The sequence below is a fragment of the Hevea brasiliensis genome, chromosome 17 (assembly GCF_030052815.1).
Source record: "Hevea brasiliensis isolate MT/VB/25A 57/8 chromosome 17, ASM3005281v1, whole genome shotgun sequence".
In the NCBI taxonomy this organism is placed as follows: domain Eukaryota; kingdom Viridiplantae; phylum Streptophyta; class Magnoliopsida; order Malpighiales; family Euphorbiaceae; genus Hevea; species Hevea brasiliensis.
Window position 1 is genome coordinate 9,442,572 of NC_079509.1, and position 18,332 is coordinate 9,460,903.

Consider the following 18,332-nt stretch of genomic DNA (forward strand, 5'->3'; position numbering starts at 1 on the left):
TTGCAAAACAGTAAGAATAGACATGGATCATGAATCATCAAAATTCAATACAAAGAACCATAATGCCCCATATTAAGTTGACAGGCACTAACCTCCAAATTTTTCCAGATACAATTAAACTCTAGATCAGATTTCACCTGTCATTTGAATCATCCTACATGATGTCCAGTTGCTACTGTATATAAGTGATTAAAAGAAACAGGGGAAAAGGGGGGGAAAAGGTAGATAAATTAACATCAAAGCACATACAAAGGGCTTCTGTTTAAACAAGTTCACTAACCCATCCTCCATTCTCAGAAAGGTTGGAAAAGGAAGGATGGTTTTGGGTCCAACAGTATAAAATTGTTGATGCAGTGAACATATGGGCATCAATTCTGGATGTCTGGGCAACAAACACTGCATGCTGCTTTCCAACAGTTAACATATCTACAAAGGGGAAAGTGAACAGCAGCCACCCAGGACATATTCAAGGAAATACAAGCTTGCTTACCCCAGACAGATTCCTTTACGATGCAAAGGTGGGGGGTCATAGACAGAATGGCATCAAATAACTCACTTACCACCCATCCTTGAAGAGCAAGAGTTAGATGACGAGCTCTGGAAGTTAGCCAGTATCAATCTAAGAGCACTGAAATAAAATTAAAAATAAAGAAAGAATAATAAATAATTAATCAACTGTCAAGAAAAATTCATATAAAAGCAAACAGATAGCAATAATATTTCCCACAATTTCAAGGTAAGCAAATGGGATAAATAATACATACTGAATACTTACAGGCCTCATGGATTACTGGATTGTGCTGCCAAGCATCTCTACTGCCATGAGGATTGCTTATAACCTTCCCAGCTACCCTCTGGCTCCTTCCTCTTCAAAATGCCACTGCCTGCCACTTGAAACATCCTCGACTGTTCCTCTGCAGTGGCCTGTGAACTGGCAACGGATAATTGCCTTGATGCTAGAGCAGCTGTCTCATCTCTCCCGTCCAAATCTGGGCCCAAAGGCCCTGCATTGAGGTCTAAACCTTGCCTTCCCCATTTCCTACTATTCTCAGAGGCACTAATATTGTTATTATCCTGGAGGCTAACAACAAAAGGCCTTGGATAATGAGATGGAACCGCACCAGCAGAAGCTAATACTTGAGAATGCACCGTGGGAAAGCAAAGTCTCCCACCAGAAGATGAATCCAGATATGTTGTTGAACCAACTGAAAATGTGGCTGATGGTAGAGGAAAATTGGTCCCAAAAGGCAAGACAGGACATTGAAATGGTGAAGCCGGAAAGGGAACTGCTGGAGCAGATGATAACACTGGCCCCCTGTAGACATCAGGATTAAATGGTGTGCTGCCAGTAGGGGGAGCCAACATCCGTTGAGGCCCACCAGGGGTGACCATTGAAAAAGACTGCTCTCTATCGGGCAACAAAGACTGAATGGCAACAGCTGGATAGGGATTCCCTTGAGGAAACCATGAAGAGAAGTTACCCATTTCACTATTGTTTAGCCTAAGACCAAAAACAGATGATGGTTGGGTCGGTGTATTATTCCTGGTTGGCTGGCCAAATGGAGATCGTTCAGCAGTCCCCTCATCCACACGAGGCCCATCATTCAAATCAAAATCCCTGTGTACACTTGACTCACCATTAAGAACAGTAACTGATGATGATTTTACTGCCTGAAGATGCACATCCATCCTACAACCATTACTTGCTAAATGATTACCTATATCACTGGGCTCCTCCACTCTATTCAAATCAAGGTCCAGTCCCCCAGAGCTCCGAACAGCTGCAGAACCCATTATTTTGTCATGTGATAGATTATGATCATTTGAAAGGTCAAACACAGAAGCTGAACCCCGAGCAGAACCTCGAGAAGCCAAATCCTCAAGGATTCTTTCATCTGGAACATTCAAGTCAAAGTCCAATGGTGGACGACTGGGCTTGATCACAGCTGCATCAGAGGCAGGGATATTAGATGTACCTACTGGTATCTCCAAAGCTTTTCTAGGTTCAGCTGGCCGAAAGGCACTTGTGGCTGCTGATCCCTTCCAACCAAGTTCCCCCCTATTCTTCAATAAGTCCTCTGGAGGAACAAAGGGCCTTTTTGCAGCAGAAGCCACTGTAATTGAAGCAGGTAAGCCACTAGAACCAGAAGAAACAGGTAAAGGCAAAGGGCTAATCAATTGAATAGCAGTAGAACATTCAGGTGTTCTCAAGTTATTCGGTTCCCCATATCTCCCATCATCGGTATTGAAGCCTTCATTTAGATCAAATTCCAATTTCGCTTCAATATCTGCCCCCCCTACAGCAGAAAATGAAGCAGCATCTACAGCACCAGATGTACTTTCCTCCGCTTCATCGGCATCAGTGGCATTCAACTTTGATCCTCTACACCTTGCTTCTTGTTCTGGTTCTTGCACAATTGCAGGTGATGCCTTGTTGAGAGCTTGAGCACCACTAAGTTGTTCTTTAGGTTGATTACCTTCTAGACTCTCCTCCAGAGTCTCAACCTTGTGATCAGTAACAGCTAAACCAAAATTATTTTCCTGTGCATTATTTCCTTTTTCGGTATGCTGACTTGCGTCATCTGTTTCATCAGCCTTTTCAGCCTTCACCTCCCCAACAACATTTTCAGAGACAATATCTTTACCAGAACCAGTAGGATGCAGCACATCCCCAACCCTTCTTTTTGCAAACTCGGAGCAAATGGTAGCAGGAGGTTTTTGCTCTGCTTGCACGGTACTGTTCAACTCTTCGTTCATATTTTTCATGTTGTCACCGTCTATCTCCATTGACGGGCAAGGCAATGATCCTTCTACCGGTTCAGTCCCACCTTCTAACCTAGAAACATAACCATTATCTTCACTTGGAATGCAACTATGCAACTTATCTTTTGTATCAGATACGCCATCTGCCTTTTCCTCCCATGTTTCTTTGTCTGCATTAGTTGATGTTTTATCTACTGTGCTTGCAGAAAGCAGAGCCACAGAAGGAACCAGTAATATTTCCTCTGATTTCACATTTTTTTCTAGGCAAGGTTCAGCAATTTGGTGCACATCCATATTGGAAGAAGTTGAATGTCCATTAAGCACCTCTGCTGGTTTTTCTTCAGATAATGATACAATTTTATCCTCTGTGCTCTTGGCCAGTGAAGTACTAGTAACCGCCTTCTCATTTGCATCATCAGCACTATCAACTGACGGTCTCCGATCTCGAGCATGGTTATCACCTGGAGACGACTTTAGTCTTGAATCACTGCTTGTGCAGGAGTACTCAACAGCAGTGATGTTTCTTGGTGGAGAATGATTTGGGGAAGCCATATCTAATTTGGACATCTCCCCAGCAGCCACACTAGCAAGCAGGTTCATTCCAACATCATCCCCGGCTGAAATGGAGGCATTTACTTCAGAGTACTTGACACAACTTTCAATCAAAGCATTCATCGAGCTGAAAGAAGCCTCGTGCAACTTCCCTGATTTATGTTCATTTCCAGATGATGAGGAAGCAGCTTTTCGGACATCTGCTAATTTCCTACCGTCTTCAACAGTCTTACAGTTCTCTTCTTCAGGAACAGTAGCAGGGGATCCATCCCCCTCATCAGACCCAGTAAGCACCTCTTTGAAATCATTGCTTTGCCATGACTCATTATTTACATCAGACAAAATATTAGCTCGATAAGCATCATTCTTTTCCTTCAAGTTACGATCAAACTGGTCATGCTTCTCCGAAAACACTGGAGAAGAAGCTCTACTATTCATGACTGAAGGGTCTTCAAAAGATCCTCCACTGGCACTTTGTGCAGGGCTACGACCTCTGTTAGGTATTTTAACAATCAATTTGTGATTATTACCCTCTCCCAAGGGAACATCAACTGCCTTCTCACATGTCAAACTGGATTGAGATAACTTTTCAGCGCCCTGGCTTCTGTGCAAGGAAGAATTCCTACTTGACCCAGTTTCCCTTTGGATCCCAGATAAGGTTGGACCTTGGACACCATTGAGTGATTTGCGATGTCGAGAAGAACCACCAATGGCTTTATTTGCAGTCATTGAAACAGCAGTTGAGCTCCTAGCGTCCTCCTTCCCAGAAACCCCCCCAGTTTTGGCATGGTCGCTGGAACAAGATTGACTATTGTTGTGGGACTGACTAGAACTGCTGCTTTTCTCCTCCCTCAAAGATAAGTTAGGAATTTCAGAGGCACCACTTACACCAATATTACGGGTGTGTCCTTCTTTTAAGCTATTACCAGCTGATGCAGGAGATGGCACTGATTTCATGGGTCCTAGAGAGGCAGATGCAGACTTGGTTGTAGTCTCCCCCTGTACAAGCTTGACTGGAGCATTTTTTGAAGCTGAAAGTTGTGCAGCAGAACTCTTAATTGCCACCTCAGAAGATGCACCAGAATGTCTGTTCCCACCATGTGAAACATCTGGAAGACGTGTTCTTGCAGCCCATGAGACAGCCTGGTTAGAACCAGACTTTGCATCCATTTCAGCCTCAACACGCTTCTTCCACGTGTCAACCAGACTCCTTGCTTTCTTCTGAATCTCCAAGTTCTTATGTGTGCGCAGGTGATTCACTGACTTACCAATGTTACACATTTGCAAAGCATGAAGATTTACAGGGAGTTTGTCAAGCGCACGGAGTAAAATGAAGAGAAATTCCTCAACAGATTTATCACTATCCTTGCGGCTGTTACCATCACCAATCTTCCCTTTATGCACCTCCTGCAGCCACTCATCAAATACAGGCAAGCCCCTGAGCTGCACAAACCGATTAAGGCAATCAAACTTATCTGTGGCTGCTATAACACCAGCCAGTATTGACCGGCCCACCAAGTCTATCTTTTTCTCATTTCTCTCAGGCAGCATGAGTTGCACCAATTTTTGAACCCCTTCAGAGTCAACAAGGCCCCCCTTTTCAGTAAATTTTGCAATCTCAGCTTTCCAACTGCTTTCTGGTCGACAGTGACCAGAATCACCATCATCCAGTTTTGAAGAACGTTCTCGTTTAACAGGCTCAGAGCCCTGATCAACCCGTTCCCGTTTCTTTCCCTTAACTTGAGAAGGAAAGGATGAGGCACTATTTTGTACACTATCTGAACTGGGTTTCAACTGTGGAGTTGATGTCGGACCATTCACTGGCTTCGGTGAAAGCCCGCCTTGAGGCACTGTTGCATGCATTTCTATGCGCGTTTTACACAATAGCTGATCTACTTCTTCTTGCCGATCCTGTTCAAAAAAGGATATTAACAACCACAAATCATCAATAATCCACAGCAAATGCATGAGTGCATTCAAAACTTACATTAATATAATCTTGATCAGTTAGCCACCATAAACACTTGTTTGTAATGTCATAAACTCGCCGGCACACAAATGAGCAAATTCCTGATGGAAGTTCAACACCTTTAGGAAGGAAAGCAACTTTGCACGGATGGAGTAATGATGCAGCAGGAATCTCATCCTTATGAAAAGAATAGAATATTTCGTTTGGCGCAGCTTCCAAAAGGATGCCTTTGCCGAGCTTTACTTCAGCAGGTCGATAAAGCCAATTCACACCTAACTTTAACTCGTTCTCTTTACCAGTAGTCACCCAACGAATTATTCCAATGAAAGGAGGGGAGTCTTGAGGTGGTTTGAAAAGAGCACAATCTCCAACACCGATCCTGCGTCCATCCTGTTAAGGGGAAAAAACAAACAGGAAACTTTAGAAAGATGATCAAACAATTTATCTGAAAATGAAAAAATAGCTAAATAAAACAGCACCTTCAACTCTTAAAAATTTAATAAGCTCTAGAAGATGTAGTATAAGCTTTACACATAAAAAAATACCAGAAATAATTCACAGTCAATCTTAACCATCACAACTTCATTATAGTACCATTATATCAACACCACGCTAAAGTTGGTGGATTCAAAAATTCCTACCTACAATTTCAATAAGTGGCCCTCTTCCTCAGTTTCATTAATCACAGAGTCTAACTGAGTCATCAAATGTCATTCAATTACACTAATGAACAAATAAGAAGGAACAAAGATTACTGAAAAATAAAAAGGATTTTTTGAGTGACTGGCTCCCACAAACTCCAAATTTTTAGAGCAAGAAGCAACTAAAATCAACCATGTGATCCAGTTTACGTCACATGGCTTTCAAAATTCAACCAATAAGATATTTATTTTCAAGAAAACTGCTTCTATAATAGCTCTGCAACCCCTACCAAACCATTAACTCGACAAAAAGCTCCTAAGAATACAACCTTGCAGCATATGCTTTAAATTCCTTAACTATCATTGGAACAATGCACAAGCAGAGATTCCATATTAATTAACCGTAAATGAAATCTTAGGATCAAACTTCTTTTTCGAAAAGATAAACTATGAATCCTGGCTGAACTCCAATCTCCTAAACAGCATCCATCACAATTTCACACTTTTCAAACTCTTAGAAACTCCTTAAATGTGAAGTTATATCTTCCTCAGGGTGCCTTTGATAGTAACTTTGATCTCACTTTTCTATCCTAATCATAAAATGTAAATCTTCACCATAGGCAGCAGGAATGCAGAAATCTTGGATTGTGGTAAGGGTGCGTGGTACAAAGTACGCCATTTAATAAAATATAAGGCACATAGGAGTACGCTTCATTGGTATGCTAATTTGATTTGTGGTTTAGTTGGTATGCCAATTTGATTCACAGTATGTGAACTATATTTATTCAGTACGTAACTCATATTTATGTGGTATACTTTATTTTTAATTTTATTTAGCATATTATATTTATAAAAAAATAAAAATATTGGTTTAATACTAATAATTAATCAATATGATAAATTTTTAACTTAATATACATGTTATTTATTTTAATTATTATTAAAATAATATGACTTTAAAAAATTAAAAATACAATTAATAGTTAATAATGTATATTTTCTAAAAATTATCATTTTTCAGTCAACTACTCAATGAATTTTACTCTCCCAGAGCTAATATTCCACTGCTTTGGTGCCATCTAACCCGCTAACATAGGAAAAAGAAAAAACTAAGAGTCCTAAGAGCCCCATCTTTGTCAGTCCACCTAACAACAATTTCACGCATCATCATCACTTTTTCTTAGCTGGAACCCTAATTTTGGCAATCCAGATCACATCCCCTTAGCAATTTGGGATGCAAATCTCCCATTATTCTTTTCCTTTTATCCCAGAGCCTAATTTTGGCAATCCAGATAGTGTCCCTAGCAATTTGGGACACAAATATCCAGTGAATTGGAATGCACAACCCAGATCATGATACCCACAGGGGGTGAGTGAATCTAGTAACTATGATCTTCACAATTCAGTAAAGGCTGGAGTTTGAAAACTAAAATTTACTTTAAAAAAAAAAAAAAAAAGAGTTATCCCCACTTCCTAGTACACACAAGCAAAATAAATTAATATAAAAATTAAAAAAATTGGCTTATAATGCATGTCTCTTTCTAATACACATACAAGAGTCAAGAAGATGCTTCTACAACTGATTTATTATGAAATGAAAATTTGAAATATTTAACCATTCAGCATCCCTCCCCCTTGTTTTGTTTGACAGAAAAGATATACATAAGGCTCTATTATTTTAAGAAAAATATTTTTCAGGAAACATTTCAGCTTTTTTTTTTTTTTTGGCCAAAGGAAACGCTAACCATTTTCATGGAAAATGCCTTCACATTTAAAAATAAGAAGTTATTATTTAGACTCCTAACAATTCTCATGATGAGAAGGAATAAGAACCCACAACACAACAAAGTCACAAAGGAACATACAAAATTATGAACAAGTTCACAAACTACTGATAATTACTCTTTAAGAGAAATTTTCCTCCTATTAAGGTATTTAAAACTAAATGGAAAATATGAAGATGTCATATTTTGGGGAGATATTCTCATTGTCACCTTCATAGAACAAGACTTGATTAGTATTACAACCAACATGCATAAATTAATTAATTTCTTCCAAAATATTTTCTACAAAAAATACTTTCAACAAAGAAATTACTTTATATCAAACAAACCGGCCAGGAACATGCATACAGCACATCCCCTCACATCCTCTGCTTTTTCAAGAATTGCAACATCAATATTTCTGCACCTCTTTGTATCCATCTTATGTAGGGTTATTCAAAAAATATGATCTTAAACCTAGTAAAGGACTAAGCACAACAAAATGCCATGATATGCATGTGCTAGGAACAATATGCATCTCTAATAAAAACAAGTCTGAAGAAAACCCATACACCGGGACGGGTGATTATCCCAAATCACAATTTCCCCAAAATTTAAGTGCGGAATTTAACCTCCAATTTATGTACTAATCTGAGCTGACATTCCCCAGCACAAGATAAAAACATATAAGCCCATCAAAATACAGTTTAACCATAGTAAACAAATGCATCATTAATAACTAGAAGCAAGCAAATTGAACAGGTGATTGTAACTGTTCATTTTTAATTCTCCATTCTCCCATGTAACCCCACAAAAGGAATGAGACGCCAAAAGATATAGAATCCTGAAGAACACCAGAAGAGCCCCCCTACTACCACATAAATCAAAATACCATACTCCATCATTTAAGTCCATTTCCTTAGAATTCTCTCTCTCTCTCTCTCTCTCTCTCTCTCTCTCTCTCTCTCTCTATATATATATATATATATATATATATATAAATAAAGTTACCAGACACAATTCTCCAAGACAAGATTTGATCTCTCAAACTCTTCCTAAATCATGGCAGTCATTTTTCCCAAATTTTCATCAATGCAGGCCAAAAAACACACAATTACAAAAATATTCGACCCATTTCCACATTAACCACACCATCCTCAACCCATTTCTCATTAATCACGCAAATCTGCAAAAAGCCAAATTCATATATCCCTTCCCGATCGCCCAAGCCAAATTCACTCCACCAAAACCCCCAAAATCCCCTAAATCCCTTCATCAACTAAACCTAAAAAAATAAAAAACCATAAAATACATGAGAGTAAAAATACCTTGCAAAATGAATTAGCAGGGGAAACCGAAGAAGAAGACAAGGAAACATCACCAGCTACAACCGAATTGCTACGCGTGGGTCCTGTCCACATGTGCCGACCCCTTTTCCTTTCCTCACCTGCCCGCCCATGCATAGCCTTGCATTTTCCCCCTCGAGTAACATCAATCCCCTCTCCTTAATTCAGAAACCGAACCCTGCTCCACTTCCTTATATCAATTTCACCAATTCCAAACCCTAGATCCACCCGGTAGTCCAACCCTCCAACATTTTCACCGGAATCGAAAACCTAATTTTCACTTCCCCCGATCGAATTCCAATCCCTGGACCTCTGTTTTTCCAATGAATCGATCCCACTCGAGCTTCGATCCGCCGAATTGAGGAGATTTCGATCTAGAGAGTGAAAGCTGAAGAATCTTAGAGAGAGAAAGAGAGAGAGGGAGAGAGAAATCGTAGAAAGAGAGACGGCAAAAAGAAAATTTGTTTGGGTACTTGGGAGAACAGAAGCGGGCAGGGTGGGACTGATAGGGTAGCACGGGCAGCTGAGTGACAGCATCACCTGAGATTTTTTTTTTTTTTTTTTAATTGGAAGGCAACCTTCAGATTATTTTTTAAGGAAAAATTCTAAAGTATTTTTATTTTTAATAATCATTGTAATGCTAAAAAAATTAATAATGACCATTATAAAATGTGAATTAATTTGAATTTATTTAATTAATTAAGACAAAAAAATTTTATTATTAAAATTGATTTTATTGACAAAATACTTTATAATTATTTATTTTAAATATATTACATCAACGTGAATTATTAAAATTACTTAAGAAAAATTAATTATATATAAAAATTATTTAAAAAAAAACTTTCCAAATATGTAAATATAATAATAATAATTTTGATTGACATAAAACTACAAAACTCTTTTAAAAATATTAAAATAAATTAATTAATTTCTTAAAGAAGACTTTTTTTATCAAGGTTAAAAGTAATAAAATAAAAAATAATATATAATAATTTTATTAAAATAAGCTAACTCTTATAAATCCGCACACACCATCTACAAGTTTACCCATTATCCTTTAAAAAAAAAATTAATCACTCATTTATAAAAAAATATTAATTTTCATAATATCTTAACTTTCATAAAATATCATATTTATCATAATTTGAGTTGAGTTTGTTCACTTGAACTTATTATAAAATTTTCATTTAATAAAATTTCAAATAAATCTATTAAAATTTGAAAAAAATGCCCTTTAAAATATAAATCCAATCAATAAATACTGCATTTTTGAATGTTTAATTAGAATATAAACATAATACTATGATTTTATTATAAAAAAAATAATTTATCTTTCTCTTATGACTTTATTATTATTGTGCATAATACACCTTAAATTAAATACTATTTTTATCTATCTTTATATATCGCATTTAAGTTTTACATATTAATTAAAAAAGTGATTAAGTAGCCTTATTTTTATAAAAATGTATTAGTAATTGATTAAATTATTATTTATGTCACCTAATTACTTATTATATAAAGTTTTTTTATTTAATATGGATGATGGATAAAACTAGAGAAAGAATAAATAATGCTCATTATTTTTAAATATTTTAAATATAACAAATAATTTTAAATAAAAAAGTTTAATTGTAACAGATAAAAATGGATAAAACATTCATTTGCAGCAAAGTCAAATTCATGTAAAATTAATTTTACATTGCATAAACATGAAAAATACATGGGCCTGGAACAATAGATGGAGTTGCAAATGATAAAGAAGTGGGCTTACACAAATGAGAAAGCAGATGAGGCCTATAGGCCCCCATTGAAAATGTACCACTACTAAAAAAGCCATGTATAAACTGCAAAACTGGGGTGCTTGGGAGACGCCCACACAACACAATAATCTCTACAGGCAGAATGGCATGGAAGTCTCAGAAGAGGAGGAGACCAAGGTGAGAAGCCCAAGCAGTGAAAGAGGTGGAGATGGGCCAGAGAGAGTAAGCATAGAGCATACAACAATTAAATGACAAGGAAAGCATGAGATGAAAGGCTTCATTTTTAGCATTATTGGGCCTGGAGGATTGGCCACAAGGTTAATAATATCCACATGAAATTCCATATGGATAGGACAAATTATATAAATTTCCATGTCCTGTTTTTCTGCATAGGAGAGTCTCTTAGCAAATTATGAGAAAATACACAAAATATATATAAAATATATAAAAAAATAAAAAAAATATTAAAATATAAATTATATTATTTAAAAAATAAAATAGGTAATGTCAAAAATATTATCTCAAATCATTATAAATATAAGTAAGATAATTTTTTAATTTTAATGGTATGAAGGAATATGTGTGGACACGCACATGTGAGGAGATGTAGACCAAAAATCTTAATGGGAAAACCCTATTTGATTTGAAATCATGTGACAGGGAATTATTAAATTTAATTTTATTTTATTTTTAGTAAACAATTATTAATTGAATTTTCATTTTTATATGTAAAAATTTAAATAATAATTTTTAATTAAACTTTTATAATTATTTAATAATAATAATTAAGTAATTTTGTTACTTTGATTTAATTTATAATAAATAAATTATAAACTATTAAGAGTTAATAGAAAATTTGAGATAGCTGGTTAACAAAAATCAAAATTTAGTACATTTATTTAATTTTTCTTATAAATATTTTGGGTTCAAAATTTTTTATTATCCCTCCTCCCTCAATCTTAGTACACCTATTTAAATTTTTTAACTAGTATTTTTCTTTTTTTTCTTTTTTGAGAACAACTTTTTTTAACTAAAAAATAAATTATATATGAAAAATATTTTTTTATGAAAATTATTTATTAAGAAAATATTTATTTATAAAAATATTTTTTATTATTTAATTATAATATTAAATTAATAATATATATTTTATGTCATGTATATATGAATATTTATATTTTAATAAAATGTTAAAGTCATGAAAATATCATTTTCTTTTCAAAATAAGATTATTTTTCCTAAAAAATTTAATTTTTTCTTGATAAAAAAATATTTTTTTATTAATTTATTTTTTTAAATACCCCAATTACAAAAAAAAAAAGAAAATATTTTACAGAAAAACATTTTTTTTGCTAAACAAATGTAGGGTACTCATTCAAAATATGGTTAAAATTTATCGTAAACTATTCAGCTAATTGTAAACTTGATTATTATTATTTTTGAATAACACATAAATTTATTTAGATTTATATGTTTTAATTTAATTATATTTTATTAATACTTTATATTTTAAAATTAATAATTTTATAAAATATTTAAATTCTTTTATTTAAATGTAATGCATTATAAAATACATATTTTATATTTAATTAATTATTTATATAAATATATTCAAATAATAAATATTCAACATATAAATTCAAACTTATCCAAACTCAACAGAAATATTATTTTTATGAATTTAGACTCACATTAAAAATTAATTATATAATATTCAAATCTATCTTAATAAGATTTATTCAAATATTTAAAAATATCTTATTTATACCAACAGCGTCATGTGTTCACTGAATTTTTAAAATCGAACTTAAGCTCGATAACATTGTTATAAGGAGTAACTACAAGTTCTGAAAGAGATCAATTTACTGATAATCGTAAAATAGATATATAAAAATACTCTAATAATATGAAAAATACATTATTACCCCTACTAACACTAGACAAAGCCAACAAATGATTGTTAAAAGCGTTAGATTCAAGTTTTCTCAAGACATTAGTGAGAGATCCGTTTATGAATATTTAAATTTTTCATACATTGGCATTTTAAGTTTCTGTCGAAGATTGGTGAGTGATTGTCGCAATTGTAACTTACAATTTAAATGACGCTCTAATCTGCTGATAGATTTTTTTTTTTTTTTTGGACTGGAATCTTTTATGCTTCCATGAACACACAGCAGAGGTGGAGAATTCCGAGTGTGAAAGGGAAGGATCAACCGATGAATCCTACAAAGACAGAGAGAAGCAGAGAAGAAAAGAAATGGCACCTAACCAACCATATCCCTAGCTAGAATGAATAAGGCCACAGAATTTCCTTAACTGTGGTCCCTAAAGGAGAACAATTGGGTGATATTTGTATCCCTCCTTTAATAAGTTAAAAAGCAACACCCACGTTCTGTGTCTTGTTTTCATGCACTTTATTTTTTTTATTTAATATTATTTTAATTTATCACTAATTTCAATAATTTCCATGATTACCCATTTCTCTTTCCAACATTTTCATAATTTTAATATCATGATTTTGCCACCATTACACCTCCTTTTCTGCTTTTTAAATCCTCCCCTGATTAGGGTTAGGTATAAATAATTCAAATTGGTTTATTCAAGCTCCCACCAATGTGATTTTGACATGTTTCCAATTCTCCAATGGCAATACAAAGTTGGAATTGGGAATTCTACAGAATACCCAACAAGATGACAAAATCAAATAGCTCAACCTCAGCCGTGCTGGGTTGCCAAAGAATCATTTTCCTTTATTTTTACCTTTTTATATGTTGACAAAAGGTTCCCATGGACCAACTAGTGTACGTCCAAACCAATCAAAATATAGCATGATTGAAACTACCATGTGAGTTCAATTAAAAAAAATTAAATCTTTAATCTGCTTCAATAATGGAAGAGTAAAATTTAAAGTTTTATAACTTATAAAGTGGAGAAATTTGATTTCTGGGTTAATGGATAAGTAATAAATGATTAAGAATTCCATTATCTTACTAATCAACAATATGTACAGACAAAACAAAATCATTTCTCCATGTTGATCGATGTCGTTCCTCACTTCCTGATTACTGCTAATTCTCATTGAATTTTCAAATTTCAAATTTTCTTGTCCTTTTTGTACTCTTCTTATACTTTTGTTAATTATTATAAGTGTTTACACATTACATTATACATATCTATATTTTAATAGAGAATTAAAAATTTTTATTGATAATGATTTTAACCTGAAAGTTCTAAGATTGTATGAGACAGTCTACCATTTTAATTTTAATTTAATTTCATTATTCGTAATTTTTTAACATTAATTATATATATATATATATATATATATTAGTGAAGGAAAAGGAGCCTGAAAATTCTGATGAGGCGATAAAATGTCGATGATAGTGAGGAAGCGTTAAGCCTTTTCTTGGTGAAGCCTCACCGACGCTTTACTGCCATGTTTTAAACCTTCGTTCGCGATTCGCGAAGCTTTTTTCGACAATGCTCATTAATTAAAACTACCGATTCAAACAATTAAATATATATTACTCATGCAATAAAAGTAAATTTAAATTTTATTTATTTTAATTTTTTATTAAAAATAAAAATTATTATTTTTAAATATTATTAAGGATAAATTATAATTTATTTTTTAAAATTTGTTAAAATTTATGATTTAATTTATATATTTTTTAAATTAAGTAATTTAATCGATAAAATTAACAAAATATATAATTTAATTTTTACTATTAGAATTTAAATTAAATTATTATTAATTATAATAAAATAATTGAAATGCCTTTAATTTTATTTTTCGATCTAAAAATAATTTAATCTAAAAATAAACTTAAAGTTGATCATATATATATATATATATATATATATATATATATATATATATATATATATATATATATATAATAACATAAATAGAATTTTTAAAATTATAAAAGTTTATTTAAAAATAATTATAATATTTTAATATCAATTTATAAAATATATGAATAATTTTATCATTAACTAAATTTTTTAAAGGTATTAAAGTAATTAATTAATATTTTAATAATTTAAATATATATTTTTTAATTTAATAGGACTCACATTTTTATTGTTAATAAAATAAACTTTTAGAAATTAAATTGTCAATAAAATAAAATTTTAAAAACTTTTTCATATTGAAAATATAAATAAAGGTATTTTTATTATTTTTATTAAAATTAATAATAACTAAATAAAATTCTAATAATAAAATTTTTAATTTTAAAATTAAATTATTTAATTTTTAAAATTAGAGAGTCTAATTTATAAATATTATTAATATCATTTATCCTATTATTAAATGAACATGTAGTATCTAATCAAATAATCCATCTGCCTCCGTCAAATAAATTAATATCTAGGACAATTCTCAAGATTCATTTGTATGTGTGGAACATTCCAATTCACTTATTAAATTTTCTATAATGGAAAAGGTGAAATTTTAAAATACAATAATTATATTAAAATTATTAATTAAATTTCATTATAATTAATAATTAAAATTTTAATTATTATATATACAATAATTATATTAAATAATTTCTTAAAAAAAGGTTAGATTTTATTTAATAACAAGATAATAAATTTATTTATTATATAAATACAAGCAATCAAGCATGACTTGATTTAATTTGATACGATTTAAATTCATTGTCAAATTAGATTATATTAAAAAATATATTTTTATTCATTAGTCATAGTAGAGAGGCCAACTATAGGGAGACATACAGAGTTGCTCAAACTATAGGGGAATTAAACTCATGAGCCATACTATGAAGTTGTGGGAGAGAGTTGTGGAGCATCGACTACGTCATGATACTTCTATCTCTCTCAATCAATTTGGTTTCATGCCTGGTCGTTCAACTATGGAAGCGATCTTTCTCATTAGAAGCTTGATGGAGAAATATAGAGATGGGAAGAAAGATCTACACATGGTTTTTATTGATTTGGAGAAGGCTTATGATAGTGTTCCAAGAAAGGTCTTATGGAATGCGTTAGAACAAAAGAGGGTATCTATTAGGTACATACAAGTATTGAAAGATATGTATGAAGGAGCAACTACTATTGTGCGCACAGTGGGAGGGGACACAAGAGATTTTCCGATCTCAATTGGATTACACCAAGGATCAGCCATAAGCCCTTACCTTTTTACATTAGTTTTAGATGAACTGACGAAGCATATACAAGAGAGTATTCTTTGGTGCATGATGTTTGCGGATGATATTGTTCTGATAGATGAGACATGAGAAGGAGTCAATAGGAAGCTAGAACTTTGGAGAAGTACTCTAGAGTCAAAGGGTTTTAAGTTAAGTATAACGAAGAGAATACATGCATTGCAAGTTCGGTGAATGCCAAACGGTGATAGGGAAGGAGTTAGTTTGAATGGAGTGGCACTGCCCAAAGTAATCACTTTAAATATCTAGGCTCAGTCCTTCAAGTAGATGGGGATGTGAGGAGGATGTTAGTCATAGGATTAAAGATTCATGGTTGAAGTGGAACGTGCCAGGGAGTTTTATGTGATCGTAAGATTCCCAATAAATTAAAAGGAAAATTTTAAAATACAATAATTATATTAAAATTAATAATTAAAATTTTAATTATTATATATATAATAATTATATTAAATAATTTCTTAAAAAAAGGTTAGATTTTATTTAGAGGATAGAAAGAAAAAGGTAGACCTAAATTGACTTGGAGGATATAAATACAAGCAATCAAGCATTACACATTTACGATTTTAACCCAAAATCGATATGATTTAAATTCATTGTCAAATTAGATTATATTAAAAAATATATTTTTATTCATTAGTCATAGTAGAGAGGCCAAATTCTATTGTTAATATTTCTTTAACTTAGGTATCTTCCAATTCTCCATTGTTTTTTCTAATTTTTTTTTCTCTCTCGTGTTCTAATTCTGGCCATATTTTTCATTTTTATTTTATAATTTAAAATTAAATACATATATTTTTATATTTTTATTAAATAAAAAATACATTTATTGTTATTAAAATATATAAAATATTATATTATTACCTTCTTATAAAAAAATTATATAGAATTAATTTAATTTTGTTAATATAATTTAAATTGTGTTCATTAATAAAATTTAATAAATAAAATATGAAAATATAAGTATTAAATTATATTATTAAAAAAATAATAAATAATCGACAAAATGAAATGCTTGAAGTTGACAGCAGACGCTAGACAGGCAGGGATCTTTTTGGCCAAAGGGAAAGGGTACATTGCTGATTGAGGATAACGATGGAGAATGTGTCGGCTGTTCTTTTTTTTGACCCCTTTTTAGCCCTTCTCCTTCTTTGGTTTCCATGGCACCCCCAAACCCTCTGTTTGTATTGAAGATAAGAAGAGGAAACAAAATAATGAATGGAATAGAATTTTTTATTTTAATTTGAATAAGATAAGAAATTATAAAAAAATAAATTTTATTATATTTTAAATTATTTTTTATATTTAATTTACTAATTTATTTTAATTGAGAGAAATGAAAAAAAATTTTAATTTTTCTAAATTTTCTTTTTTAGACATTAAGATAGTTAAGAGAAAGTAAAAGAAATTTTAACTCAAAATATTTATCTCTAAATTAATTGAAAATAAAAAAAAATAAAGAGAAATAATTATTAAAAAATTTAAATATTTTCCTATAATATATAGACACTTGTATAATTATTATTTTCTCTTAATTTTTTTTGAAAAAAATTATTCAAGTAATATAAAATAAATTATTTTTTTTTATTTTTTTATTTTCTCTTTAATTTATCTCTATTCCCTTAAAAGATAATTACAAATTTAAAAAATATTTTTCTTTGTATACTTTATTTTCTTTTTTAATAAAGAAATTATAAGTATTTTCTCCTTGTCATCTTTTTATTTTCTTTCAATTTAAATAAAAAAAATAATAATACAGAAAAAAAAATTCATTATTTTTCATTATTTTTTCTTTTTATTTTATTTGCCCTCTTCCATGTGTTCCCAAACACTGTCTAAAACCCAAAACAATATTCCCTTTCTTAATCGGCTTGCAGCACCTCCACATATGACATCATCAAAATTCTAATGAATTCTCCAAACCACCCTCTCCTATAGCCAATAATTTCAATGTCGGTGGACGTTTGGACATCCCACATGGGCTCTTACTTTTGAAGGCCAATTCCGTCTTTTCATGGAAAGAACGAGTTGGTTTATCAAAACTAGGCGCATAATGCATTCTTCTCGAGAAGAAAGATTTCTAGGAAATGATACGGCCAATAATCTTAACGACGCCGTATATGTAAACTGTTAGTTACTTGAATTGAATCATTACATTCCTGCCTTTAACACTATCAATTTCAATCACCTACATTTTAGTTACTTCTCTCTCTCTCTCTCTCTCTCTCTCTCTCTCTCTGTGTACTTTACTGAGCGAAGGAACGCATGCTGATTGGTGATTACATTTACTGGTAGGTAAGTAAAATGGCATTAAATAATGTTAAGACTCTTTTTAGACACGAG

At 31.9% G+C, this 18,332-nt stretch overlaps 1 protein-coding gene across 2 annotated transcripts; it reads right to left on the reverse strand.

The window, feature by feature from the left end:
- LOC110660485 (uncharacterized) lies at nucleotides 1-9,510 on the reverse strand. 2 transcript variants are annotated; one of them, XM_058139580.1, is made up of 4 exons: nucleotides 9,017-9,510; nucleotides 5,303-5,674; nucleotides 765-5,226; nucleotides 1-628 (listed from the first exon to the last, which is right to left on the reverse strand). In XM_058139580.1, the coding sequence occupies exons 1-3, from the start codon at nucleotides 9,149-9,151 to the stop codon at nucleotides 814-816; spliced, it is 4,920 nt and encodes a 1,639-aa protein (XP_057995563.1). In that variant the 5' UTR covers nucleotides 9,152-9,510; the 3' UTR covers nucleotides 1-628; nucleotides 765-813. The 2 variants fall into 2 exon arrangements, with proteins under 2 accessions (XP_057995563.1, XP_057995562.1); XM_058139579.1 differs by having other exon boundaries at nucleotides 776-5,226; nucleotides 9,017-9,508.
- Nucleotides 9,511-18,332: the final 8,822 nt, after the last annotated feature.

Excerpts from the sequence above, each read along its gene's own strand:
- LOC110660485 (XM_058139580.1), bottom strand. The coding sequence starts at position 9,151 with ATGCATGGGCGGGCAGGTGAGGAAAGGAAAAGGGGTCGGCACATGTGG. Across the intron at positions 5,675-9,016 it reads CTGCTAATTCATTTTGCAAG|GATGGACGCAGGATCGGTGT; the intron begins GTATTTTTACTC and ends TCCCCTTAACAG. Across the intron at positions 5,227-5,302 it reads CTGATCAAGATTATATTAAT|GATCGGCAAGAAGAAGTAGA; the intron begins GTAAGTTTTGAA and ends TTTTTTGAACAG.